The 26,308-nt window shown below is 51.4% G+C and overlaps 12 protein-coding genes across 12 annotated transcripts; 7 read left to right on the top strand and 5 right to left on the bottom strand.

Moving 5' to 3' along the window:
* Positions 1-6: 6 nt before the first annotated feature.
* On the bottom strand, positions 7-1,062 carry N7532_008823 (DUF2011 domain-containing protein; the record flags this gene model as incomplete). Its single annotated transcript, XM_056621315.1, has 3 exons — positions 7-360; positions 429-981; positions 1,037-1,062. The coding sequence occupies 3 exons, from the start codon at positions 1,060-1,062 to the stop codon at positions 7-9; spliced, it is 933 nt and encodes a 310-aa protein (XP_056472121.1).
* A 420-nt stretch (positions 1,063-1,482) lies between these two features.
* Positions 1,483-2,193, top strand: N7532_008824 (LAMTOR1/MEH1 family protein; the record flags this gene model as incomplete). Its single annotated transcript, XM_056621316.1, has 3 exons — positions 1,483-1,533; positions 1,665-1,816; positions 1,911-2,193. 3 exons carry the CDS (start codon positions 1,483-1,485, stop codon positions 2,191-2,193), a joined length of 486 nt encoding a protein of 161 aa, XP_056472122.1.
* A 913-nt stretch (positions 2,194-3,106) lies between these two features.
* On the top strand, positions 3,107-5,239 carry N7532_008825 (uncharacterized protein; the record flags this gene model as incomplete). The annotated part of the gene is made up of 2 exons (XM_056621317.1): positions 3,107-3,569; positions 3,624-5,239. 2 exons carry the CDS (start codon positions 3,107-3,109, stop codon positions 5,237-5,239), a joined length of 2,079 nt encoding a protein of 692 aa, XP_056472123.1.
* Positions 5,240-5,797: 558 nt separating this feature from the next.
* N7532_008826 (E2 ubiquitin-conjugating protein UBC8) lies at positions 5,798-6,857 on the bottom strand (the record flags this gene model as incomplete). Its single annotated transcript, XM_056621318.1, has 8 exons — positions 5,798-5,934; positions 5,987-6,168; positions 6,226-6,340; positions 6,397-6,434; positions 6,526-6,591; positions 6,690-6,692; positions 6,751-6,758; positions 6,825-6,857. The coding sequence occupies 8 exons, from the start codon at positions 6,855-6,857 to the stop codon at positions 5,798-5,800; spliced, it is 582 nt and encodes a 193-aa protein (XP_056472124.1).
* A 2,359-nt stretch (positions 6,858-9,216) lies between these two features.
* Positions 9,217-9,450, top strand: N7532_008827 (uncharacterized protein; the record flags this gene model as incomplete). The annotated part of the gene is made up of 1 exon (XM_056621319.1): positions 9,217-9,450. One exon carries the CDS (start codon positions 9,217-9,219, stop codon positions 9,448-9,450), a length of 234 nt encoding a protein of 77 aa, XP_056472125.1.
* A 576-nt stretch (positions 9,451-10,026) lies between these two features.
* On the top strand, positions 10,027-10,670 carry N7532_008828 (ubiquitin-like protein ATG12; the record flags this gene model as incomplete). The annotated part of the gene is made up of 2 exons (XM_056621320.1): positions 10,027-10,554; positions 10,611-10,670. 2 exons carry the CDS (start codon positions 10,027-10,029, stop codon positions 10,668-10,670), a joined length of 588 nt encoding a protein of 195 aa, XP_056472126.1.
* A 131-nt stretch (positions 10,671-10,801) lies between these two features.
* Positions 10,802-11,937, bottom strand: N7532_008829 (3-methyl-2-oxobutanoate hydroxymethyltransferase ECM31; the record flags this gene model as incomplete). The annotated part of the gene is made up of 2 exons (XM_056621321.1): positions 10,802-11,422; positions 11,473-11,937. The coding sequence occupies 2 exons, from the start codon at positions 11,935-11,937 to the stop codon at positions 10,802-10,804; spliced, it is 1,086 nt and encodes a 361-aa protein (XP_056472127.1).
* A 1,584-nt stretch (positions 11,938-13,521) lies between these two features.
* On the bottom strand, positions 13,522-15,596 carry N7532_008830 (protein serine/threonine kinase activating protein nimO; the record flags this gene model as incomplete). Its single annotated transcript, XM_056621322.1, has 2 exons — positions 13,522-15,009; positions 15,132-15,596. 2 exons carry the CDS (start codon positions 15,594-15,596, stop codon positions 13,522-13,524), a joined length of 1,953 nt encoding a protein of 650 aa, XP_056472128.1.
* Positions 15,597-16,313: 717 nt separating this feature from the next.
* On the bottom strand, positions 16,314-18,339 carry N7532_008831 (aminopeptidase P family protein; the record flags this gene model as incomplete). The annotated part of the gene is made up of 9 exons (XM_056621323.1): positions 16,314-16,343; positions 16,395-16,694; positions 16,747-16,968; positions 17,028-17,061; positions 17,113-17,156; positions 17,218-17,622; positions 17,673-17,833; positions 17,902-18,066; positions 18,141-18,339. The coding sequence occupies 9 exons, from the start codon at positions 18,337-18,339 to the stop codon at positions 16,314-16,316; spliced, it is 1,560 nt and encodes a 519-aa protein (XP_056472129.1).
* Positions 18,340-18,968: 629 nt separating this feature from the next.
* Positions 18,969-19,827, top strand: N7532_008832 (pyridoxamine 5'-phosphate oxidase family protein; the record flags this gene model as incomplete). Its single annotated transcript, XM_056621324.1, has 2 exons — positions 18,969-19,032; positions 19,091-19,827. 2 exons carry the CDS (start codon positions 18,969-18,971, stop codon positions 19,825-19,827), a joined length of 801 nt encoding a protein of 266 aa, XP_056472130.1.
* Positions 19,828-20,288: 461 nt separating this feature from the next.
* On the top strand, positions 20,289-21,313 carry N7532_008833 (SIR2 family NAD-dependent protein deacylase; the record flags this gene model as incomplete). Its single annotated transcript, XM_056621325.1, has 2 exons — positions 20,289-20,640; positions 20,718-21,313. The coding sequence occupies 2 exons, from the start codon at positions 20,289-20,291 to the stop codon at positions 21,311-21,313; spliced, it is 948 nt and encodes a 315-aa protein (XP_056472131.1).
* Positions 21,314-22,262: 949 nt separating this feature from the next.
* Positions 22,263-25,791, top strand: N7532_008834 (putative SNF2 family helicase/ATPase; the record flags this gene model as incomplete). Its single annotated transcript, XM_056621326.1, has 2 exons — positions 22,263-25,331; positions 25,387-25,791. The coding sequence occupies 2 exons, from the start codon at positions 22,263-22,265 to the stop codon at positions 25,789-25,791; spliced, it is 3,474 nt and encodes a 1,157-aa protein (XP_056472132.1).
* Positions 25,792-26,308: the final 517 nt, after the last annotated feature.

The raw sequence follows: 26,308 nt of genomic DNA on the forward strand, positions 1-26,308 counted from the left end.
AGCAAGCTACTCCTCACTTCCCGACGATCCATCGCCATCTGCCATAGTCACATCTTCAATGGCAACACCAGCTGCAGCAGCTTTAGCAGCCTTCTCCTCACGAGCCTTTTGCCGGCGTTTGATCTTTCGCTCGCGGTTCTTGCGATTGCGCTTTTCAGCCTCGTTCTCCTTGGCCACCTCTGCCGCTTTCACCTTTTTGCGCAACTGCACGCGTCTCTTCTTGCCGGGCTTCTTCTTTGTCTTTGGCGATTTGGTCTGTGCTCCTTCAACCACGTAGACAGGGACATCCTTTGCGGTCCGGGGTAACTTCGTCTGATGGCGTTTGAGGTGGATCACGCGCCAAGGTCGATCGCATCCAGGCTATGAATAGACAGTCAGTCTTAGCTCGCAGAAAATCTTTGGGATCTATGCCCTTTACGAAAACCTACCCATGGCATGGCCTTAGCCCAGGCCAACTGTTCACTGCTCACGGCGATTTCTTCAAATTGGCGCCTCTTTTCCAATTGCCGCGCTTCCTCGTCCGAGTTTTCATCATTCAATTCATATAGTGAGGGACTCGTGAAATAATACTGCCATCCTCGGAAAGCTTTCACGAATCTTCCATCTTCGGGATTCGTGGATATGGGTGTCGGAGAGCGCATTCGGATGCGCAGTTTGTGTGTCCCTTCATCGGCGGTATTTTTGTTTCCGGATGATCCTTTCTCCTTTTTGCTGGATTTCTGTTGCGCTGAGTCGGTATCTTTGGGTTTGGAAGGCGCACTGAATAGGCGGAATTCGAACTCCTGCTCGTCCGCCTCGTCGCCACCAGCTTGCGGTTGTTGTTCGGTTTCTTGACCCGCTGTATCTGCATATCCTGTTCCAAGTAGACTGTCCAGGTTGAGGAGCTTTCCTAGGCGGTCGTGGGCGTCTTGTAGCTCGGCCTCGTCGGCGGGTGACGGGGAGCGACTTGAGGCTGGCGATTGGACCTCGTCGCGGCGGACCCTATGAATGAGTTAGATATTGCTTCAACATTGGGAAAAGTGCAATTGATGCATACCGCTTCGCTGTGGGAAGGTCAAACATGGTGATTGTTGCGGGGAGTGCTGAACGATCCGAACAGTCAAGGAGGGAAAAAAAAGGCGGCGGTGGTGAAAGCGCTCGGGGTGCAACTGCCACGCTGCGGCCACGCACCGCTTATCGATGACATCGCACGGACTCCCAGCCTCACTCTGCCCTCTGCAACTTCGTCCACAATTTGTCGCGACTAAGGTATTTTTTACTCTCTACGCCGTTTCCTGCCTTTCTTTCACACTGCCCAGGGCGTCGTCTACACTCCTTACCCAATCTCGTCCTACTCTGCCGTCCCGATCGGCAAACCCCCAGAAAGAGAGCGGACGGTAGAACCACCCGCCCGCTGCATCGACAATTGGGGGTTGTTTAGTGTCTCGTGCAGCATTGTATCGTGCGCCCTTTTCGATCCGATCTTGAAACCGCGTCACCAAAATGGGTGTCTGCGCCTCCTGCCTTGGCGGGGCTCGCAATGACTCTCCGGAGGTAAGTCACAATGTATTCGGTCTCTGCAGCGCAGGATGTCGGGGCACATGTTTAATTCTTGTTGCCTCAGTCTATTGCGCGATGCTTGAGACGCTTTGAAAGAGCATCATACTGACATTAGTGAATTCCAGCCAGAGTCTTCGCGCCTGCTCGACGACGACCCTTACCAGGCGGGGTATGGCTATGGTGCCCTGAATTATACCCAACAGGCGAACCAGCCGGATCCGGAATACGTGAGACGCGAGAGGGAAGCGCTGGATGCTATCTGTCAACGAACGTCAGAGTAAGTCTGCCCTGCAATTTTGAAATTGAATTGTCAAACGCATGGTTCTGCTTAAATTGTTTGGAAGTTTGTTGCTAACTCGTTCTATCTCCAGCTCCGTTATCGACATCTGGTCCCTCCAACCACAATCTCATCTCCAACCCCAAGCAACCCTCCACGCGCCTGCCTCCGCATCGCCCTCGCCTAACCCGAATGAGTCGCACCTCACCGTCACTTCCGACCACGCTTCGCAATCAAGCCGTCCCGCATCTCGCGGTACTGTGCCGAAACATTGGGGCGAAGTCGTCGTGAACCCCAAGCGGTCCCGCTCGGATATCAAGACCGACGCCAATGTCAAGGCGGACCGTGATGTTTTCGGTGTGCTGAAGGTTAACTAAGTTGTCTACTCAGCCTACAGCAATGGCCACCGGAGGTGCTCCGATACGTTCTCGAAGTGAACTTCATCATATTACACGATAACAACGATGAATACGAAGGAAGGCCACAAGTCATGGGCTCATAAGCTCAAATTAACAGTGGGTCTCCTCTACATTAAATGAGACCTTTCAGAGCCTGTGCGGAAGTTCTCCGCGTATGCGCCTGTATGTTCGAAGCCCGCTTGTCTCGGGTTTTACTTTTCTGCTTGATGTTGCATTAATCGCCGGTCGACTGTTTCGCACATACTTAGCCACTCACTTGTCTTTTCCTTCATCTGATAATACCCACGATGCAGAACCCTTTGTCAACAGATTCTCTTTTCGTTTTGATTTGCGCTTGACAGAGTTTTTTGCCTCCGCGAACACTCACTTGGACCAGATATTCCGTGGCTCCTTGTTTTGATATTGGTTTACATTCATGTATCATTGTCTATCACGCTCCTTTGCACCTGCAATACCTAGAACAATACAAAAATTATGAAAATCCATCCTAATCAAGTAATGAACGACAGACAACGCCAAGAAGAGGCCCCCGAGGGGTTACATCATTCCAAGTCCATCTTTAGCACGCCCGAAGCGTTGCAAGGCTGTGTCGGTGGGGGCCGTGAACCAATTATCCTCGGTGCAGATCAGTTCGTGAATGAGGCTGTGGCTGGTTGATGGCTTTTTTAATCTTTCTGCACATCTTCGCTGCAGAAACCCTTACCCCGAGTCCCATACACGATCGTTCAAACTCTTATCGCATACTCGGAAAACCCAAGCGTCCCGTTGATTTTCATACAGCACCTTTCAGATTCTTGAAGAGCTTTCTGTCTGCATAAAGTTTCAACTGCTCGCATCAACTCAACCACACTCATAGTGTCTGCTCTTCAAAATGGGGAATCCAAATCTCGCCAGCAGCCAAACCGAAGAAAAGCAATCTATTCCACCTCCGTACTCTCCGCCTGACCCTACACCAGCCAATCAAGCAAACATATCAACCAGTGCATCTCGCAATGGGTCTATCCGACCTGGGGACACAGTTGCCGCGGATGAATGCATCATCCATCTAAAACTTCTGTCTACGATTGCCAATCTCCGGAAGTTCATCAAAGGAACCGACAGGCTCTTCGGAATACACGACAGCGAAGCCAAGAACTTTTCCGATCCCCGCAAACAATCTCAAGCGGTGACTCGCCTCGAGGAAAAGCGATGGGCTGTCTATGTGGCTCGCGCCGTCGACCGATTTACCGTTTGGTGGCAGACTTGTCTGCCGAATCTCGATACTCGCAATATTTCGTCGCTGAGTAAGTCGGAGGCTAAGATAGCATGGCCTGCAAGCATGATGCCTCCGCTTGGTGAGCTAATCCAAAACACTAACAGTGTGGAATAATGCTAATTCTAGAGGATAGATGTCCTCATGGTCTGGCACGCGTACATGCTGAACCCACGAGCCTTTCTCGAAGATTGTCTCCGTCAGTCAAAGATGAGCGTCTGGGCCACAGGGATGCCCTGGGAAGCTGTAAATGCTTCCATCGATGACGAGACGTTCGACTTCTACCCAGGCAAAGAATCAAAGATCAATTTCGAGACTCAAACCGGTCTCCACTGGAATAATCTTGCAGACAGCCCGACAAAATCTTTACTGTGCTCGAATTGCAAGCATGAAATCTCCATCATCTGGACAGAAGGAGGATTAGGGTGTGATCCAGATGTCGCATTCGCACATTGCACTGGATACGCCGACAAATCTCTGCGATATACATGCCCAACATGCAAATTCAGGACGACACATGATACCCTTTGCATCCAAAAGTTCCGCAATGACTTGCAGAAACTCTTGAAGGATGATACGCCTATGCCCGGCACGCTTCTATCTGCAACTGGGACGGCAATCGGTGATGAGGACGAGAGAGATTACGGTGTCTCCTTCCCGAATCGACTGATCAAGGATGGAATCAGAAGCGAGCTTTTACAGGCGACGGATCTCACTCAGCATGAAAGTACAATTCTCGAAAACATCCGAGACCGACTTGAGGGCCATTTGAAGGATAGATCATTAATTCGCCGCGTGAACAAGTCGACGCTGGTTCCGCGCAATTCGAATAATTCGGAAAGAATATCTCTTCGCAACATGCTGTCTCGATATTGGGAGAATCCTTCCCCCTTCGCTATCAACCTGATTGGAGCCGTGATTCGCCAGGGAACATTTTTGGAGAAAATGGATCAGATCGGCTGGATCAGGTTATCCACCGTGAGGTCGACTATGGACCACTTCATTAAGAAGTATGGCGTCTTTTTCCAAATCATATCCAAAAACAAAGGACACGCAGTTGTCCCTACCCTCGACGTCGACCTGATATGGCACACACATCAGCTTTCACCGGCTCGTTACTACTCATTCTCTACGACACTAACAGAAGGCATATTCATCAATCACGACGACAAAGTCGACGAGTACAAACTCAACGACGCATTCGCGTGGACCTCAAAACAGTACCAGAAACTTACAGGTGGCCAAGTCTACTCTGAATGCATCTGCTGGTACTGTTCTGCAGTACGCGAGGCCCATACCGAGGGACTCTCTCGGCTGATGTCTTCGAGTGCAAGTCAAGCAAAAGCCAACGCGGCTCTTCTTCATGAGAAGGCCGGGAACAACACGCCGCATATTTCTTCGCATAATGCAGTTCGCATCCAAGCGCAGATCGATCCCAAGGTGATCGAGGCTCAGAATGCAAAGTTGAAATCAAACTGGGAGAAGGCGCAGAAGAGGTCACGTCATTCCGGTAATGATGGTGATATGACTGGGAAGCCTTATACGAGGGACTCGAATATTCACCCTGAGAGTTATCCCTGCAACCCAGTTTGTGTGTCTACCACTTCAGGGGCAGTGGGTGACTGTATTAGTGGGACGTATGGTGCTGGAATTGAGCAGGGTGCTTGTTTGAGTGGGCCTGTGGCGGCTCAAACTCGGGGGAGAGGGAAAAGTTTCTGTGCTGGTATTGCAGGTTGCGGGATGAATCTCTAGTTCAAAAGTGTTCGTGATATGAAGGATGGTAGATTTATTGAGAAGATGTATTACTGAAAATATGATCGTTGCAAGCACTATTTGGCTCCAGAATCCAATAGCTTGTCGTTTCGGTTTATGAGCGCGTCCCTTTTCTCTACTCTGAATGCATCGAGCTTTGGTTGAAATTTTCATTTCAAGTAAATTCCGTTTCAAACCATACAAGGTTAACATTGAAGAGAGAACACTCACGAGGTGCATAAAAACACGTTGTGGCAGTCGGGAAATCGGGTGAGCCTCAGCTTGGCTGTGAAACAGAGGCAGCGGTAAATCCCGCATCAGACCATCCCTGACTCCACAGCCACAAATAGGTGAAATACTCAACAGCACCAAATCCCGAAAGATAAATCATAAACTCACGAAAACAAAAAGGACTGAACTCCAGGAAAATCAAAACGCCCGCTGGTCTTTTCCGATGAAGTACGAAGTGGGTTATCAGGGTTGAGATGCGATATGTTCGAGGAAATACAACATGCCGGAACAGGTGCTGCGAGAGAGAGGAGAGTGCTGGGGAGACGATCAAACGTCGTCCATAGTGCCGGCAGGCTCTTCGCCGCCGGACTCGTAGCTGCCAGCTGAACTGAGCTCGTCTTCAGATTCGGTGTCTTCACCTGCTTCATCGACGGCTTCCTTGCTGGCATACTTGGCAACATACTCTGCAATTCGTTAGCCATTTTATTTGAGAATCAAATATTGCCTCAGGCCCACCTTTCACTTTCACCTCGTAGGCCTTCGGCTCACGCATCATCAGTGCAGCAGCCTCGCCATTCAGGGGGTCTGACGGGTTGGGGTAACGGAGGAGCTGCGGAAGGAAGACCTCGAAGATGTTGATCATGTCGTACATGGGCGACCAGGTCTGGTTGATCACGTCCAGGCAGACCGACCCGGAACTGCATTTGTAGAGAATCAGTAAAATATTCAAGACACAAGGCGAGGTAGAATCTCACAGCTCATCAATGTTGGGGTGGAAGATCCGGTTGACAAACCCAATACTGGGGCTCTTGTATGGGTATTGGTCGGGCAATTCCACATGGATCTTCCAGAGGCCACCGGCAAAGGGTGCTAATCCGAGTTAGCATAATCCAATGAGCGAGAATGGGGTTTTTTAATGGACATACTCTCTTCCGGTCCCTTAAATCGAACATAGAACTCTTGCCTAGGTTTTTGTAAATCGCTGTCGGTCGGAACGGTCGAGGGTATGGATCATGGGGGCACATACACTGTTCCCAGGTTAGCTCAGTACGCACATCATCCGGGGCGAGGAATCCATACTGTTGTCATTCACCAGAGTAACTTCATAGTCACTCATCAACCTATCTCAAAAGTTAGATATGACTTTTTCGCCCGAAGGGTGTTTTGTTCGATCAACAGCGGAGCGGGTGTGGGGTATGGAGGGGGTCGATGGGCGTACATCCTAGGTCAGCGGTTAGCATGCGGTCTTCAAATTTTTCGGAACAGCTTTCGCAGCATACTTCATGACCTAGATCACCAAAAGTAACGTTGGTTAGCAAATGCGGGGACCGTGGTAGCTTTCGTCTGTACTCACATCCGTCTCGATTCTTCTCTTTGGGCTGCTCATGGTGGCAATGAAAGCAGGACCACAGGATTGTGTTGGGGTTCCGGGGAGCCTGGTGCTCTGGGGGCTCTGGGTTGACGTGTTTGCGGGCAGTGGGCGGCGTGATAGCGGGAGAATGAGGTCACCGGACGAGAGGTTAGCCCGGCAGAGCGGAGATGAGGAGGCGAAAGGCGGGGTGACGATGGCAGAGGCTCAGCGCACGAACAGCGCACAAGGAGTCACGTCACAGAAGGGGGTGTGTCAGGCGAGTAGTAGGCAGAACAATGAAGAGTATTCGACTTAAGAGGGAGAAAGAGAAGGAGGGAAAGCACCGGAAACCAACTCAGATAACGTTAGTTAGTTAACGTAATCCACTAGCGAGTGAGACACACGGGCCCGTGAGACAGAAAACCAGCTACTATAATTTCAAACCAATTTATTAAACCAACAACGCCATTGATTTCAAATTTCTATCTATTAGACCTATCAGGGCATTGCGTTCTTTTATGCCCTATTTGATGACAGTCGCTGCATCGCGGGGGTGCGCGTGTAATTGGCTGGGAAGCTGACGCAGCTGGTTCCGCCGGGGCAGTATTAGGAGCTTCATGAGCCTGGTTCATCGACTCCCTGGCTTCTTGGCCCGTAAAACCCTCCGTATGAGCTACGCGCTTAGTCGTTCTGTTGCGTTTTCGCTTTTGTGTCTCGTTTTCAGCCCGTAAATCGCGGACTTCCTTTAGAAGGATTGCATTAGAATGCAACGATTGCTGATAGCCCTTGAGGAGCTGATCAATAGCTTTATTCGTAGGCGTCGGAGGGCTTTGCGAACGTTTCTTAAGCAGTGCCTTGATTGAAGAGCCCTGTCGATTCAATTGTTTGAGATTTGCCGGCGTTTTAGGGCTCCACGCGCTCGATTGGCTCCCTGGTCGACTACCTGAGGGGGTAGGTGTCTGAAGTTGAACATCAAGCTTTGAAATGACCTGATCGGGATCATATGGTACTAAACCAGCTGCGACGAATGCATTTTGAATAGTCTCTGGTTTAAAGGCCTCTTTGCGAGCTTGTGGGAATGCTGCAAGGAAATCACTTGTCGATATGGTTGACCCCCAACCGTGCTTTGCGCTCAATCAAGCTCCCATACGCGCGCCTTAGGGGGCAAAACAGCCTATATCCAAAGGCTGTAGTAGATGAGACGAATGCGGAGGCATGCAGATTGGAATAATATCATTTTGCTCGCACAATCGATCAAAACGGGGGGTCAAATGACTGCCATGGCCATCGAGAACTAGTAGTCGATATTTACCCCTAGTACGACTAGTAGTCGCAGGGATAAATAGCTTTTCTAGCCATCGAAGCCCAATTTCGTCTGTAGTCCAGCCATTCTCACTGATTTCGATTCTCCAATTGTCGGGTAGGTCATCAAACCATGCATATTGTTGGTACTTTGACGATTTGAAGATAATGCATGGTGGGAGTATAAAGCCCGTTGAATTCACACATTCAATCGATGTGACCCATTCGCGATTCCCTGGCTGTAGAACTGACCTCCGACCATAGTATTCAGCTCTTGTAATGACTTTCGCAGTGGCTATAAGCCCCATTGCGAAGCCAGTTTCATCAAAATTGTAGATATCCTCAGGTTGGATACCATTCTCATCGATCGTGCGTCGTACAAGGTCGAACCATGGTTTAATAACCCTCGGATCTTCGCATTTTGCCCTCTCATAATTATATCGACGAGAATACCGCGATTTGAGCTCATCATAGCGCTCTGTATATCTGTAAACCCAATTGACTCCAACAGTCTGACTACCACGCTCTGCTAGTAGAATATTGGCCATATCCCTTACCATACAAGGCCGGGGAGCTGATCCACGTGTATCCATAGAGAGTATCCACCGTAGGAGCGATTCCTCTTCAGTTGGAGTCAATTTATAATTGCTGGCGCGGGTTTCCGATCGATGAAGTTTGCCATTGTATCGGCGATGGAGAGTTGCGGTAGGTACTTGAAATCGGCGCGCAGCTTCGCGAATTGATCGAAATTCTTTGTTCCGAAAGGCTTGTATTGCGAGCTGGATCCTACCTTCTTGGTTGATAGAATTTTGAGGATTTTGACTGCGAATTGGGGGCATAGTGGGTAGTTGAAATGAGGAGGTTGACGCGCTGGGGCGCGACCGCGGTTTCTGTCTCACGCGCCCGTGTGTCTCACTTGCTAGTGGATTACGTTACATGATGATCTGATGAGTCAGCACGGGAACCATGGTACGAATCGAATGGTGCCGGGCCGTATCTCCTATACTACAACCAACCTGAAGTTGCCCTCAATTTCAGTTCACCTGCCCGGCACCTCCCTGGATTCCAGCCGAAACAGAGCGTATCGCTCGTGATGGCTTTGTTCCCGCTGCCCGAATTCAGCGCCGAGCAGGTCCGCGCCTACGTGGCTCAGCTCCTCGTGGACCAGCACGACGCCGATGCCGAGTTCGCCCAACGTGCCGCCGATCTCTGGAAGATGGGCCGTGGTGTCGACTTTCGCTACTCTACCTGGCTAGCATTGGATCGCGAGTTTCGTGCTGTTTTTGGCGATGACCTTGGATCCTTTATCTACCGAGCAGTCCAGTAGGACATGGCGACACAGTGGCGGACCTCGCCAGCTGGGATTCTCTGTATATGAACTTTCAAGGTCTGCATTGTACTTGGGACGCTGTTCCTTATCCGGTCCTGTGACTGTACTAGCCCGAAAAAGATGCTCAATGCGTTGGGCGAGGCTGCCCTTGTTACTGGGCCTGTATACCTTACCGTTGCTTGGTACCATACGATGCAGGCCCCTGGCATTTAACGGCCCATCCTGGGAGCCTTGGGGCCCTATCTGACCATTTTTGCGATCGGACAGCTACTGGTTCGACCATCCATTTTGCCTCCTGGACCAGCGGAAATAAACGGAATTTAATAGCTCTGCTTTGTAGTTACATACTGTTAATATTTTACATGGATATTGGATATTGCATGCAGTCGTGGTAAAAATTCGCGTACCTGGCGGCCTTACTTAGAATTTAGACTTCACCGGGGATCGCCCGCGGTTCTGCGTCCGCGCGCCGCCCAACTTCTCCAACTCCCCCACTCCGTCTAGTTCAAGCTCCAGCTCCAGCTCCAGTTTCCGGCGGGCTCTTGCTTTCAATCAGCCATACTTATAGTCAACATGAATCCATACCCGTCCTCTGCTGGCGAGGAGCGCTCCGCTCGCGACTCCCCCACCAGCCCGCCCAGCAGCACCAACCTCAGCCATCGTCCGAGCCCCGTCCATCCTGGACAGTCTGAGCCGGGATCTCCACGCCGGGAGACCCCCATTCCGGATGATGCTCATGGTGCCGATTTGCCGATGAACATGACGGCCTCGGTGATACTGACTGGTTTGCCCACCGATGCTCATCAGGCACTCGCCGACGTTGAAGCTATCGATACTGGCAAAGGTAAGGAAAACATTCCTCCGTTCGATCCCCAGGATTCGCTCGACTCACACGAGCTAGTCACTATTCGCTTCATTCCGCTGCCCTCGGCGCCGATTCTAAAGAACAAGGTGTTCAAGATTAGCGCTTCCCAGAAGTTCGAGACCGTGGTCAAGTTCCTTCGCAAGAAGTTGGACTGCAAGGACACAGACTCGGTCTTTTGCTACGTCAACCATGTGTTCGCACCGGGCTTGGATGAGGGTGTCGGCGGCCTGTTCCGAGTAAGTTGATCATCTCCCTCTTCTGCCTACCCATATCGCTAACTCAAGTACCGCAGTGTTTCAAGACAGATGATCAATTAATTGTCGCTTATTCAATGACGCCGGCATTCGGCTGAGCCATCAAGAAACGATGACACTCACCAGCACGAATCGATGAAGAAATGAACTATGTACAACAGTATGCTAACTTGACACCCAAAGCATGCAAATGATACCTCCCAAAGAAGTACATGACACAAGGAATTCGTTACTTCCGATAAAGCTCGTCCACTGTCTCCTCAAACCTCTCCAGCTCTTCTTTCGTAATAGGGTAGGTGAATTCTTGCGAGGGAAACGCGCGACTTTTGACTTCATCGCGGTACTGAGTGATTCCTCGTGTAGCCTCGCCCCAAACATCCGCATACTTCTTGACGAACTTCGGCACGAATCGGCCCGGTTGGAAGTTGCCCGTCATATCAACTTGCACCAAGACCTGGCCCGAACAGCCATTTCCGGCTCCAATGCCGATGGTAGGGACATTGAGCTTTTGTGTGATGAGTGAGGCCACTTCTGGCGGCATCGCCTCCAGAACAAACATGAATACGCCGGCTTCTTGCATGACCATTGCATCGTGTAGCAGCTTCATGGCACTTGTACAAGTCTTTCCCTGAACACGGAACCCACCCAGCGCATTCTGTCGTTGGGGAGTGAGTCCAACATGTCCAACGACTGGGATACCAGCCTGTGTTATTCGCTTGATTGTCGGGCCCAATTCCTCGCCACCTTCGATTTTCACTCCGTGGACTCGACCCTCCTTCACAAGGCGAAGAGAAGATTCCACCGCTTGCTCTGGGCAAATCTCATAAGAGCCCATGGGCAAATCACCAACCTAGGATTATCAGACCATATCAAGAATTGCTTCGATACGGGACAACTTACAATGAACGCACTCTTCGCTCCGCGAGATACACTCCGACAATGCAATATCATCTCATCCATAACCACCTCCGTCGTGTTGTCCAATCCCAGCGCCACCATCCCCAGGCTATCACCAACCAGAACGACGTCGATACCCGCCGCATCAGCCGCATGCGCCGACGGAAAATCATGCGCCGTCAACATGGCGATCGGCTCGCCTTTCTTGTAAAGATTGCTCAGCGTCTGCATGGTGACCTTCTTCCGGGTCGGAGCACCAGGCGTGGGGTCGGGCGAGTTATATGAGCTGTATCGGGTCTGAGAACGAAGCGGCGAGGTAGGAGCGAAGGGGGAAGACGGCGGTCGGGAGGCGATGACTTTCTCTTGGAGGAGGGTAGTAGATGCGCGCAATCCGCTCGAGCTAAGCAGCGAGGAGCCGGCCAATACGCCCCGCGAGAGCGGGCGTAGGGCTGATTGGCACACGGCCATGGCGGCGCGGAGATCAAAACGGAGCTCGGCGGAACGCTGGACGTAGCACAACCTAATACAAGCTCAAGCTGAAGCTCGTACGGCAGTCTCGCAATCCCCTCTGCACAATAGAATTTATGTTGGGCGTAGGACTTGCTTGCCAGGTCCGGGCTCGCGTGATCGATGTCAATCACCAATGTCGCGGCAATGACCTCACAAAGATCCGAGGGACGACTTCGGCGCCACAAGCACGATGTAGGATGCAGGAAGGCTTGCGAGGGTATTTTGCGTGTGGAAATGTCGGCTGGGTATTTTCTTTATAAATTAAAAGAGTACTTCCTTCTGTCCGGGAAGTGCTGGGTTATGCGGCGTAGACGGGAGCATTTCCTTAAAAAAAGATGCGGCTTGAGGTGAGCTTCGCCGACCTGCCGGTATACTTGTACCGTTGATACCGAATTACCGCTCGGTTGCTTGCGGTCGGCAGTGATCTGCTTGTGGGGCTGGGCATAGGAGTGGGGTATGCTTATGCAGAATGAATTCTTTCGTGGATAGTATTTAATTTATTCGCCTTTCTTCAAGGCCTTTCAATAATGGTTTTTTGTTCGTTATATCATTTGCGAGCTTCAGAATATCAGAGCTGGCTGTACTCGGCGTAATCGCATGTATGGACGAACCCTCACCGCCTCCCAGATTCGTGGCCGAGGTAACTGCCGTTTTGGGTTAGTGCGGGGCGTGCGAGTATGAAGTGCTGAGATGTGCCAGTGTACAAGAGGGACTTGGCTTGCCAACACGAGATCGAGGTGTTCGGCAAGGATAATTTTACATATGATACTCGGACAAAAGGATGTTATTGTAGATTCAATGGATTGGTACTAGTACATACTACGATTGAGCAAAAACGAAATTGAAACCACCACTTGCGCCGGGTATAAGACCCGCAGGACACAAAAGCAAGACTCCGCCAATGAAGAACATAGAAGAGAACATAATATGGAGTAACATTAAGACCCCGCAGCCGCCAACGACAGGTGAGATCATGCAACCGGATGCAATGCAATGAGTCCAATATCTCCTTACAATCGTGTCAACACTTAGATGCCAAAAGCCAAGTCGCCAGACCCGGGAAATCCACCTCCAACCGTCGGACAAAGGGAAAAATAGAAATTGGGAATCATAATCCGGCAATGCTGTTGTGTCAATGCATTCTCCAAAGGATGCAGTCATGCAAAAGTTGTGAATAAAAAATACATGGTATAGAAGTGAAATGACCAAAGGGGAAGAAACGAGCGAACGGACGACCTCAAGTTGATCAAAGAAGTATGGGTGCTGTCGTGGTAATGCTGATGCGAGGTGAAAATGAAAACTCCACACTATGCGATGCAGATGTGTCCATGCCGCGGGTATGATGAAAAGATTCCTCCAACTGTATCTTTTCCATTGACTGGGTGTGGGTGACTGGATGTCCATAAGTGATAATCTGTCGTCGAAACCACAGTAGGCGAAAAAAGGGTCCGACAGCACCGAGGTGCACCAGGAGTCGGGAGAAAGTAGGGTTCGTATTTCCAATCTTGAACCATGAGCAGTCGCAATCGACGTAATTATTCATTAAATTCTTTCTTCCTTCAGTGGCCGTTGCAGCTCGAAGAGCAAACTATCGAGCTCGGCCCAATTGGAAGAGTTCTGGGCGAATCGGCGGTGCTTTCGTGTGAGGGTGTGTTCTTCGAAATCATCGAACTTTTCCCGGCAGTTCTCGCAGTAACCTGGCTTGGGGTCTCGTCGGCGTTGTTCGGGCTTCTTGGGCAGTTCCCTGTGCTGTGTCTTGTGCTGTACCTTGTGAGGAATCTTGTGCTGGTGCTGGTTCTTCTCATCCTCCCGTCGGCGCTTGGGGCGATCTCCCTCCGATTGGTATCCATCGTCTTCGCGGGGGCGCTTTTCAGGCTTTGCGGAGTTGTTGGACTCGGCCGATTGAGCCCGAGAAGGATTCAGAGATGAACCGTTGATGGGACGCTGAGGGGCGGCCATCGATCCAGTCACAATACCTCCGGTTTCCTTCTCAAGAACCTTTCGCTTCAGTCCGTGCATTTCCTTGCTTAGTCCTGCCTTGGCTCCAGGAACACCGGCAGTAGATGAGACCATTTGTGATCGGATGGCGGAGGTGACGTTGGAGGGCTGTACGCCAGATGCTGCTGGTTCACGACCGGTATAGAATGAACCAGTTCGAGGGATTGGTGGAGGAGCAAAGCTTTCTGAACTCTTCCGTTCCTTGGCTTCCTCGAAGGAAGGCTTGCGGGTGATTTCAGGGTGGGTAGCTGTGTTGGTTTGCTCCTCAAACGGCTTCTGCGGCTTCGAAAGCTCGGTAACCAACTTGGTATCAACGTTCTTTTCATTAGCGGTGACAGATACAGATTTAGACTGTGAGCGGGTCTCCTCTGCATTTTGCCGGGCTGCTTTCTTCTCCTTTTGTGCTTGACGCATACGCTGACGATCCATCTCCTTCCGGCTGGGAGGTTCGTCGATGAACGGGCACTTGCCCAGGGGTGCGCTTCGGAACTGGGGCCAAGCTCCGTCCTGGCGTTTAGCCACGCGTGGGTACTCTCGGACCATAACGGGTTTGGTTTTTTCATTCATGTCGTGAATATAGATGAAGGGTCCCTTAAACACTTGCATCTCCATCGACGACAAGGGGTCGCGATCAGACGGACCATTCAGGAGCTCTTGGCGAAGGACGCGTGAGAGAGCATTGTCACCCTTTCCATGGGCCGTGTGCCCCCCAGCAGTCTTGCTCCGTGATGCAGCATCATGGTGGCCGCTGATATCATTGTCGTTGATTGTCGTGATCATTCGTTGCAACTTTTCCAGCGCCCAGATCTTCATGCCCATTTGGCGAGCTCTTTGAAGGACGTCCATGTTTCCTTGATCCCGACGGCCAGCATTCTTATCCAGCAAAGAAGGGTTGACGGTTTGAACATTCGCATCGCCGTTGGCTTCCGTGGTAGGGGCAGACTCGTCGGTGGGACTGGTCGCGGTTTCGGCGGGTATGGGACGCGAAGTGACGACGTGAGTGACAGTTCGAGAGAAAAAGTTTTCCTCACGCTAGAGAAGAAAGTTAGGAACGATCTTGCTTAATTGAGACGCACTTGCATGATTGCAATGGGACGCAACGTCACCGCACGATGAAACATGCTGGGGCTTTCAGGTAGAAAGGGAAAACTTACAGCTCCAAGTGCCACAACCTGACTTGAAAACTTTCGTCGAACATCCTCTGGGATACTATCAAAGTAGAAGACAAACTGAGGGAACGCTTTACGGTAGTGTCTCTGCCACTGTCGAATGGTATCCAACGTGTCTGCCGAGGGCTTCTCGCCCTTTGCCCCCTTGACTACCGGGTGGCGTTCACGATCTCTAGCTGCAACAAGCTTCTTCTCGAAGGCGCTGGGGTTGGCATTGTTGGAACGACGCGCGAAAAGTCGGGATTCGGTACTTTGCTGGACGGTAGACTTGGCTCGGGACGGCGAACGGGACTCTGGCTCGAAGGAGTCCGTCACCTGCTTCTTGGGCGGAGGCTGGCCGTATGGGACTTCCATCTGGGTGGACCGAGCTCGTTTGGCCGGCAGGAGCCCGGCCTTGTGGGGAGAGTTGGTAGCATTCGGCACGTTGGCAAGAGGACGGCGAGTCGACATGTTGAGGGTGGGTTGGAGGTTAGGTCGGGGGGAGGGAGGCACAAATACAGCAGCCATGAGGTCACCGTATCTGTCCTGAGGTTGAACGTGTTGGTAACTTGAATATTGACCAGCTGGGTTCAAGCTGTCTGGGAGGGGTATTCGAGATCAAGCACGCGACGTGCTACACGTCTTTTGGTGGTCCCGAATCAGAGTTTAGAGAAGGGACATGGTAGCACAGCCGAAGTTCGAATTGAGCTGATGGTGTGTCGAGGTCACCAGTGAAGTGTCGAGGAGAAGTGAGAGTAGAAGTTGGGTGTAGTAGAGATTGGTGAGGGAAGAGAAGGTCGAAGGGCAAAGTCGTGTGGTGGAGACCCACTCCCTTTGTTTTGGCTGCGCCGGGACAACCACCAGCGTCGCGCGAAGCATGAACATCAACATTACATTCCTACGGGCGCGACGTGCCGGACATTTCTGCTCGATTAACTTAATTTTAAATTATTCTGCGAGTATTTCCGACATTCATTCTGCCTTTATTTTTTCGTCTCGCCTTTTTCTAACGTGCTGCTACTGTGAAGTCGACGGCGATTGCCAACCACCCCGACCAGCCACCATAAACTTTGACGAACGGACCGTATTAGCCCCCACGCCACGTCGAGCGGGGGCTGGAGAACGCATCTTGTATTATACATTGTTTTGGGAGGGTATCTGGCTACTAGTATACAAGGTTGATGCTTCTTAACTACGCAGGGCCTCAATATCCTCGACCTACTAGAAGTTAGCACGAAACAAACAGCTCGAGATGTCATCACAACATACCTCCTTGACGGCCTCGGGGGTCAGAACGATAGGATGGTCATCTCCCACACAAACGCTATCTTCAATGCGAATGCCGATACCACGGAAATGCTCAGGCCATCGATCGTCGTGGGGCACGTAGATACCACTGCGTGAAATTAGCTCTATACTACCCTGGAGTTGGTCAGGGGTGGAGACGAACGGTTCAATAGTGATACAGTTGCCCGCCTTCAGGGTATATCCTCTAGAGTACCCCGGGCAGTCGTGAACATCAAGGCCGACATAATGACCCAGGTGGTGGGGGAAAAGAGTGTTGATGGCCTGGTCTGCGTTAGCTATGTTTCCACGAAGATAATCGACGGTTATTTCATACGCTTCCAGGCAGGTCAAACCCGAGCTGCTTCAGCTGCTCCTTCAGACCGTTCTCGGCGATGTTGTGCAGCTGATCCAAAGAGAGGTTCGCGCTCTCCCGGCAAAGAGCCAGACAGGTCCGGTGCACGTTGAGCACGGCACTGTACAGTTCCCGCTGGGGGTCGGTGAACTTTCCGTTTACGGGCCAGGTTCTTGTGATGTCGGAGATATAGCCTCCAAGCTCCTATTAGATCGCTAGGGGTTAGTATTGCGACTTTGAAACTGGATACAAATGTCACTTACACCACCACCATCCACGAGGACCAACTCTCCATCCCTGGTCGCTATCAGCTACGAATCCACCATGAGTTGTTGATGTTATACATACCGCAGGATATCGTCGTTTCTGGTGTAATGAATACTCAAGGCATTCTTTTTCAGTTAATATTAGACCATATATCTGTCGGGGGCTTTTAGATCTAGAACTACATACCTGACCGCCTGCTACAACAGGAACGAAGGCGCTTCCGTCGCAGCCGTTGACCTTGAATTGATACTCGAGGAAGGATGTCAAAGCTTTTTCCCGGTCGAAAGTCTCGCGCATCGAATCGGTGAAGGACCGACCAGAGGCTTGACCAAGCATGCGCATATGCACCACTTCGTTCTCGCTCTTAAACGCCCGCATCTCGTTGAGAATAGGCTTCAGCGGCTTGACCTTGCGGTGATCAACGGTCTTCTTGAGCTTCTCTGATGCGACTGTAGGTCCGTAAAGATACCGGTGGAGAGATGACCTGGAACTGTCGAATGCAGGGATGTCGGAGTAAACTTCGGTGGCGCCGCTCACGATATTGGGCAAGACGTCTCCGATGTTTTCGATGTTTCCCGTCTGGAAAGTCTCCTGTCAGCGCATTGATCGCCATCACGTTCCAATCTGCGCTTTTCACCAACCTCGTCCGCATTGAAGACATCGACGGCGGCCTGGGTGCCAGACCGCGCACCATCCCATAGTTCTGCCCTCGCATCCTTTTCCCGAACGTACAGGTGGAAGATGTGATTGTCGCCAGATCCATCGTTGGCAATAACTGCAAGCGCGTTCGGCTCGTTGAAGCCTTTGCGTCCCGGGAAAATAGCAATGGTCAACTGAATTGTCCTCCTGCGCTAGAATGAGTGTATTCACCTGTCAGGTAGAAGAAGTTGGATTCTTGTCGGTATTCATGAAAGATTCCGGGGGCCCGGTATTTCACTTCACTCGCGGCGAGAATAGCGACAGCGCCTTTGGGGAGCTTGTTGGCGAGGCGTGACCGACGCTGGGCATATTCGAGTGCAGTTATTCCCGGGGTGACTGCGCAAGGTGATTTACCTCGTCAGTTCGATTCGGCCGACAGGTCATCAATGAGTGCAATGTTGTATACATACGTTCACCGGGGTCGAGAAGATGGGGATGTGTTTCGTGCAATGGTTGGCCGAACTTGAGGTCCGCGGCGAAGACGGAGGTCGCGTAGTTTCTGCGGGGAGCTGGACCACGTAGCAAGCTTAGGCGTTGTACCGGAAGGGTTGAGGGACGGGACGAAGGGCGCAGGCGCGCGCATTGTCGGGCGAGAGACCTGCAGGCCATGCTTGTGAATCTGTGGCTGTCGTATAGCCTGGACTAGTAACAGTAGGTGTTATCGCTGAAGGCAGCTGGCGGTTCCGAGCTGGGGCCGTCGGCGGTGTGCGCCAATCAGTGTCGCAGTGTTGCAATCAACTCGGCCCTTCACGCAGTCGCATGCATCTCAGCCGCTGAACAACAACTGCACATGCGACGAAATACAGTTAGCAAACTCAGGGAGATCTACGAAGGTATCCATAGCCCCTCGAAATTCTGGTCATCTCCGTCATCCGACTCCAGCGACTCCTGGGCGACCACCTATCGGGCGAATTCCTCATTCCGAGCTCATCTCAAGGTGAACGCTTTGGCGCAACCCTTTCCTGGTTCAGTTTAGGCACGTAGCCAATTGCACTGTGCCTTTTCTGGCGCGGATGGACCTACTCAATTAGGTGTCCTAACGTGTCGTATTCGCTGCAAATTTATACTACGAACGGCGATAGTGTGGCACAGATAGATATATATTTCTGGGCTTGTTCCCTTCTGAAGTTGAGCGTTCACCAAGTATCAACTTCTTTACTCTGAACTTCTGAAGTTTAGATCAATTTTATAATTACACTGTGTATACGCCTGGATCTATTATTATTCACACATCCATCATGGGGAGAACCCTCACTTACCCCAAACGGTCGTCGAACACTGTTAACCGATACAAGCACCGGGGTATGCCATCCCCAGAAGAAATACACACTGAGAAATCACTCACTAACGATTTCGCCAGCAACGTACGACCTGGGTGCGATCCACCAGATTGTCAATGCTTCACCAGTGCTCCATGTGTCCTTCAACCCGGGCCCAGACGACCCCTTCCCAACAATCCTGCCCATGATCGGCCAAATGGGCTCCTTCGAGTACCCCTCCGCAAGTCTCGACGAGCCACTGGAATGCTACCTCCACGGCTACGTCAGTTCGCGCATCATGAACCTCGCACGCAGCTCCGGCGGCGAGGGTCTGCCCATTTGCGTGGCAACCAGCCAGGTCGATGGCCTTATTCTGTCTCTGACTCCCAACTCACACAGCTATAATTATCGCTCGGTTGTTCTGCACGGCTATGCCAATCTCGTCACAGACGAAGAGGAGAAGCTCTGGGCCATGAAGATGATCACCAACTCCGTTGTCACCGATCGCTGGGATAACTCCCGCGTTCCGCCTGACAAGGCTGAGATGTCGTCGACGGTTATCTTGAAGGTGAAGATTGTGGATGGCAGTGGGAAGATTCGGGATGGGGGCGTGTCGGATGAGCGCAAGGACTATGCGGACGAGGCCATTACGGGCCGTATCTGGACGGGCGTGGTTCCTGTTTGGCAGACATTTGGAACTCCTGTTCCCAGTGGCGATGGGAAGCTTGGCGAAGTCCCGGAGCATATCACTTCGTACATAGAGAAGAAGAATAAGCAGAATCGGGCTCTGGCTGAGAGTGCTGTGAAGGTCAGCCTGCCTGCTGAAGAGCAGCACTGAGATAGTTGTTATGACCAATATGATGGATATGATCTGTTTACCTTCTCCAGAGGGCATATATGCATTTTCGGCATTCTGTGCTCATAGTAGGTCGCTTGTTTCCTAGTTCCGCCTCCTTGGTAGACTTCCTGTATACTTCCAGTTCATGTTCTCGGTCGGGCGACGGGCTCACCTCTGGAGCTCTGTAAGATACTTGATGATGCCGGATCTGGGGGAAACCGGCATAACAACGAAAGAAATATGAAAAAGCACGTAATGCATTCTTTGATGGTGTTTGCTTGGGGGTTAGATGCAGCAATGACAAATGGGCCAAAAGTGTTGCAGGCCGCCCCGCGAAGATCGGCGCCCAACGTCATTCGCCAGCTTTCTCCAACAAAATTATTGGGGCCAGCCTCATACTTCCTCTCTTTCTACTGCCATCCTCCCTCTGTCCGTCTTCCACCTCCCCACTACTTCCAAAAATGGCATCAGCTGCGAAGAAAGCTGCCCACGCAGGGGTGTCATCCGCCGATGTTGAGTCTTTTGCTGAATATCTCAAGGGATGCCGCCGTATCTTGGCGCTTCTGGGAGCTGGTCTCTCCGCATCCTCGGGCCTCCCAACTTTCCGCGGTGCTGGAGGATTGTGGCGTACCCACGATGCGACCGAGCTGGCAACCCCTGAAGCTTTCCAGGCCGATCCAGCTTTGGTCTGGCAATTCTACAGTTTCCGGCGACACATGGCCTTAAAGGCGGCTCCGAACAAGGCTCACTATGCGCTCGCCGAGCTGTCGCGACGGAACAAAGACTTCATCACCATTTCCCAGAATGTGGATGGTAAGTACTCTAACATGACATGAATATCTCTTTATATAGATATTAGTTTGGCCTAATGGTGTCGTCGTGATTTTCAGGCCTTTCTCAGCGAGCGCTGCACCCCTCCGAGCAACTCCACTTGCTCCATGGCTCTCTTTTCAACGTGAAATGCACCTCTTTCTTCTGCAGATACACACGCAAAGACGATTTTACCGATCCTATTGCTCCATCTTTAGCCATCCCTAAGAAGTCCTCTCTCGTCAAGACCGATGAGGATCAAGGCGAAACAGGAACAAAGCAAATCGAGGAGTCAGATGAAGAAATAGACATCTCAGATATCGGTCACCACCTTCCCGACATCCCAGTGAAAGACCTACCCCAATGCCCGGAATGTAACGGTTTGCTTCGACCGGGGGTGGTTTGGTTTGGCGAACCTCTGCCTTCAAAGACCCTTAAAACCGTCGATGAGTGGATCGAGTCCGATCCTGTTGATCTGATGTTGGTCATTGGCACAAGCTCCAGCGTCTACCCGGCTGCAGGCTACACCGATATTGCTCGTGCCCACGGTGCACGTATTGCTGTGATTAATATGGAGCAATCCGTCAAAACGCTGGGCGAGAACGACTGGTTCTTTCAAGGAGATGCGAGCGTCGTTGTCCCAGAGATCTTGAAGAGCGTCATTGGCGATATATGATACGTCTTGAGATATACAGAATGATGAGATCAGGATTCAAATTGGCTTGATATTTTGGTTTTTTCCCTTTTATACTCATAGCGTGAAGCAACTTGCACATAATTCAATTGGGCGCAATCTACTCTGACAACAACTCACTTGCTGATTTAAATGCACCCGAAACCCCTGTAAATAGCAGACACTAAGCTGGTAAGGTAAAGACCACCATATTCATCCTATGGTAAGGGTTTGCTCAAGATGATTTTCCCGGTCCCGCATATCTTCCGATAGTTAACTAGGATGTGGGTCGGCCTTGATAGGTTCAAAAATAAACAGACATGCGAAACAGTTGTCTCATTAAAACCGCCATTTCCACCAAGACTAACTAGAAAGTACCTAGCCGATCCATTTAGCCGGTGTTAGTTGCTGCTTGTTGCCTGCTGCCAGTGGATCTTTGTTTGCTGCGCCGTATGCTGTTTACGCAAATCGGCGAAGTGGCCTCAGGCACCCAAACCGTTGCTGGGGAATCCGCCAAGGCTGTCCCGAAAACAAAGTCCTATCGATAACGTCGACATTTCGCGACTTCGATTCTGCTTCCATTCCTCCCCCACCTCGCGCGTCAAAGGCTTCACAAGGCCCGGAAGAGATGTTTGATTCCAGGTAAGACTATCAGTCGTGAATTTTGGCTTCAGAACTCGGTGGTGTACGAGGACCGCCGAGCGAAATAGCTACCCCGCCATGCTGGGCTGAGATCGACTCATCGATAACTCAGCAAAACATTGCTCAGAGGCTAACCAGTCGAAGCTTTTAACTATATATCTCGACGCCTAACTACCAAATTTGACACTCGCTCTCCGGTTCCCTCGACCGGATTGCCACATTCCCGAGATCGTTGCCGCGCAGTCATCAACAAACTTGATAACATTACCCCTCCGAAGCTTCTTCGGAGACTCGTCGCCACTTCGTAAACATGGCCAGAGAAAGCACCGCTCCAGTGGAGCCAAAGACCCCGGGGAAGCCAATTGAGCGACCCCAGGGCTCCGTTCCTCAGCTTCCTGAGTTTGGCAAACCTTCGCCGATGGGCCAGCCTCAGCGCCAGCCTCACCCTCAGCACCAGCCGCGGCCTGCTGCTTCATCCAACCACTTGTTCAATATCCCAAAGTCGAACCATGCACGGCCCGAGCATCATCGTCCCGCACCTCGTCCGCAGCCACAGCCCCAGCACCCTGACCACCCGTATGGGGCGCACCAAAGTCACCAACCACACATTGCTTCCATACCTGGGGCGAGGACCGCAACGCCATCTGCGAAGCAATCCTTCGATCCGTTCATGCCAGTTCGGCCTTCCGCATACAATGACCATCGATCCGCGTATCACACAGGCGCCACCCCAATCAAGCGTCCTGAGAATGTGAACTTTACGACGCCTCGTGCTCCTCGCCCGATCTTCCAGTCCAAGGCCGGGCCCGCGAAGCCAGCGAATACAAACAAACACCTCCAGGCCTTTATCGACTTGACGAAGGACGACCCGTACGCTAGTTCGCAGCCTCAGTCTCAGTCTCGGCGCGTCAATACTGGATCAACCTTCGGTGCCATGGATATGGGCGGCTACGTTGATTCTGAGAAGGCTAATGAGAACATCAAGGCTCTTTTGGAGGGTGCTTTTGAAGATGAAGAGGAGGAAAATCCTACAAAGCCCAAGACCAAGAAGAAGGGTAAGAAGAAGCAGTCGAAGAAGGCAAAGGTTGCAGAAAAGGCCAAGTCCGCGGACGCTTCTGAAGCTAAAGCGGAGAAGAAGGAGAGCAGCGACGACCTTGATGATTTGGCTGCCCAGCTTGAGGGCGTTACAGTCAACGACAAGAAATCAAAGGACGAAGAACTTCATGTCAATGCACCTGGTACAACTGAGGCAGTTTCAGACGCAGAAGAAATTGAGAAGAGCCATGTCACCGACGAGGATGAAAAAGATGTGGATGCGGAGGCATCGGATGATGAAGAAGCTGAAGAAGAAGAGGACGAAGAGGAAGAGGAGGACGACGAGGACGATGATGGAACCGTTGAAGGTTTGAAAGTCTCTCTTCTTCCCCATCAAATCGATGGAGTCAGGTGGATGTGCAACAAGGAGACTGGCCAAAAAACAACGAAGGGGATCTATCCCAAGGGCGGAATCCTTGCTGATGACATGGGTCTGGGAAAGACCGTGCAAGCGATTGCTCTTCTTCTCCGAAACAACAAATCCGAATACGAACACAGCGATAAATTCGAATCAGCCGATGCAAAGAAGGACTCGAATGAGCCCCCAGCCTCTCGTCTGAGCAAGAGCACCCTCGTCGTGGCGCCTCTGGCACTGATCAAGCAATGGGAATCCGAGATTCTCGACAAAGTCGAGAAAACACACAAACTCAGTGTCTGTCTGTATCATGGCACCAACCGCGCGAAGACTGCTACTTTCCTCGACACATATGACGTCGTCATCACGACATATGGAACCCTTACTTCGGAATCTGGAACTGCTGCGGCCGACAAAGCCAAGAAATCTGGCATTTTTTCAGTCTACTGGTACCGCATCATCCTCGATGAGGCTCACACCATCAAGAACCGCAACGCAAAGGCAACTCAGGCTGCCTATGCACTGGATGCAAAGTTCCGCTGGTGCTTGACAGGAACTCCAATGCAAAACAACCTCGATGAGCTTCAGAGTCTGATTAGATTCCTTCGCATCAAGCCATATGACGAACTGGCTGCCTGGCGGGACCAGATCAGTCGACCCCTGAACAACGGCCGTGGTGCTCTTGCTATTCAGCGTCTGCAAATTTACCTGAAGGCTTTCATGAAACGCCGCACCAAGGATGTTCTGAAGAACAACCAAGGTGAAAAGTCTGGCGGTGATGGTGGAGAGAAGAAGTCGAATGGATTCCACATTGTCAAGCGTGAGGTCATCAGGGTGGACGGTGATTTCATGGAAGGAGAACAGAACTTCTACACACGCCTCGAAAAGCGTACCGAAAACAGTCTGGATGAGATGATGGGTGGTACCAAGCTCGATTACGCCGGTGCTTTAGTTCTGCTGTTGCGTCTTCGTCAATCTTGCAACCACCCTGACCTGGTCAAGAGTGATTTGGCTGCCGATAAAGACGTTCTGTTGCAAAATGGCAACGGTGGTAGCCAGTTGAAAGACCAGAAGCAAGACGACTTGGACAGTGTGGCTGATCTTTTCGGCGACCTTAGTGTGGTCGCTAAGAAATGCGACGTCTGCCAGACTGAGCTCAGCCACGCAGAAGCCAAGAGCGGCGCAAGTCGTTGCAACGAGTGCGAAGCTAACCTCAACACCGACTTCATGAAAGGCACGAAGGACAAATCGAAGAAAAAGAGGAAGTCCCATCGGCACCGCAAGGATCTTACTGCTGAGTTGAGCTCGCAGGCCGCCCGGTCACGCAAGAATCGACGAGTCATTATGGACAGTGATGACGAAGAGGAGGAGGCTGAATGGATTGTTCCAGAGGACCAACGCAAGATACCAAACCTTGGCAAGATTGGAGGATCCGATGATGAGGATGCCGAAGGCGGCGGAGACTGGATCGGCTCTGACGACTCCGACACAGAGGATGAGATTGACTCGCCCTCCGGCAACAAGAGTCGACCTGTCCACCTGGGTGATTCCGAAGACGAATCTGAATCCGAGTCTGAGTCCGACGAAGATATCTATGAAAACCCCGAGGGAATCAACGGAGAGCTACCATCCACCAAGATCCGTCATTTGATGAAGATCCTCAACAATGAGTCTGCAGAATACAAGTTCATTGTCTTCTCCGTTTTCACTTCCATGCTCGACAAGATCGAGCCTTTCTTGAAGCGCGCCAATATCGGCTTTGCCCGCTATGATGGTGGAATGAGAAATGACCTCCGTGAAGCTAGTCTCAACAAGCTTCGGAATCACAGCGGCACGCGTGTCCTGCTTTGCAGTCTGCGTGCTGGTGCCCTGGGCCTCAACTTGACTGCTGCCAGCCGCGTTGTGATTTTGGAGCCATTCTGGAATCCTGTAAGTTCACACTCCCGACCTTTCATTCATAAAAACTTACTAAAAAGATATCTAGTTCGTGGAAGAGCAAGCCATCGATCGAGTCCACCGTCTCAACCAGACAATCGACGTCAAGATCTACAAGCTCATCATCAAAAACTCCGTCGAAGAACGAATCGTCGACCTCCAAGACCGTAAGCGCGAACTTGCCAACATGACCATCGAAGGCAAGTCTGCCGCCGGCAAGTTGACGATGCGCGACATGATGGCCCTTTTCGGACGGGATGCCGAGTCCCGTTTCGAAGATAAGCAGAGTACTCTGGATTTCAAGAAACCCAGCGTTCTCCGTGGAAATGACGAGGACAAAGAATACGCGCCTCCTTCACAGAGTGCTGGCCGATCGGATTCTCGCGATCGCGTGCGAAAACAGCAGTCCAATCGGTCAACTCCTGAGGATTCGGTTTACGGTCGGCGTTGGTAGATTTTTGGAGATGTGATAGATGGATTGGACGTGTGACGATCATTTGCCAGGCGTTGTGATGTAAGGACTTTTGGAGAGCTGGATTGATACAGTTGGTCTATTGCCTTGATGTATGTGAACGGGGATTTGGCTTCTTGTTATTATTCTGACCACGGGCGTACATGAGTAACGATTTTTTATTTCACTTGCATTTCATCTTTCGATTACTATCGTACTCGAACTCCCTAGGAGAATGGTCTACTACGACCAGCATCAGTGCCAACTTTGTCCATTCCAGATGTGAACCGCGGCTGAACCAAGCCTGTGGCATGGGCGTCGCAGGGCGACCCGTGAATTCGGAGGAGATGTCCGCGAGTCAGATTCCAGGAGGCAACCCATGGCCATGGCAATCTGCACGCAAGCCCGGACATGAGGTCCGAGAGGGCCACTGGAGCTGGGTTTAACTTCCCTGGATTTTTGGGTCCTCGCCTTTTGCGGAGTCGCCGCTTGGGGATTCGCTGTCTGCGGGTTTTGTTTT

This window comes from Penicillium argentinense (assembly GCF_028826775.1).
Source record: "Penicillium argentinense strain IBT 30761 chromosome Unknown utg000009l_segment0_segment0, whole genome shotgun sequence".
NCBI lineage: Eukaryota > Fungi > Ascomycota > Eurotiomycetes > Eurotiales > Aspergillaceae > Penicillium > Penicillium argentinense.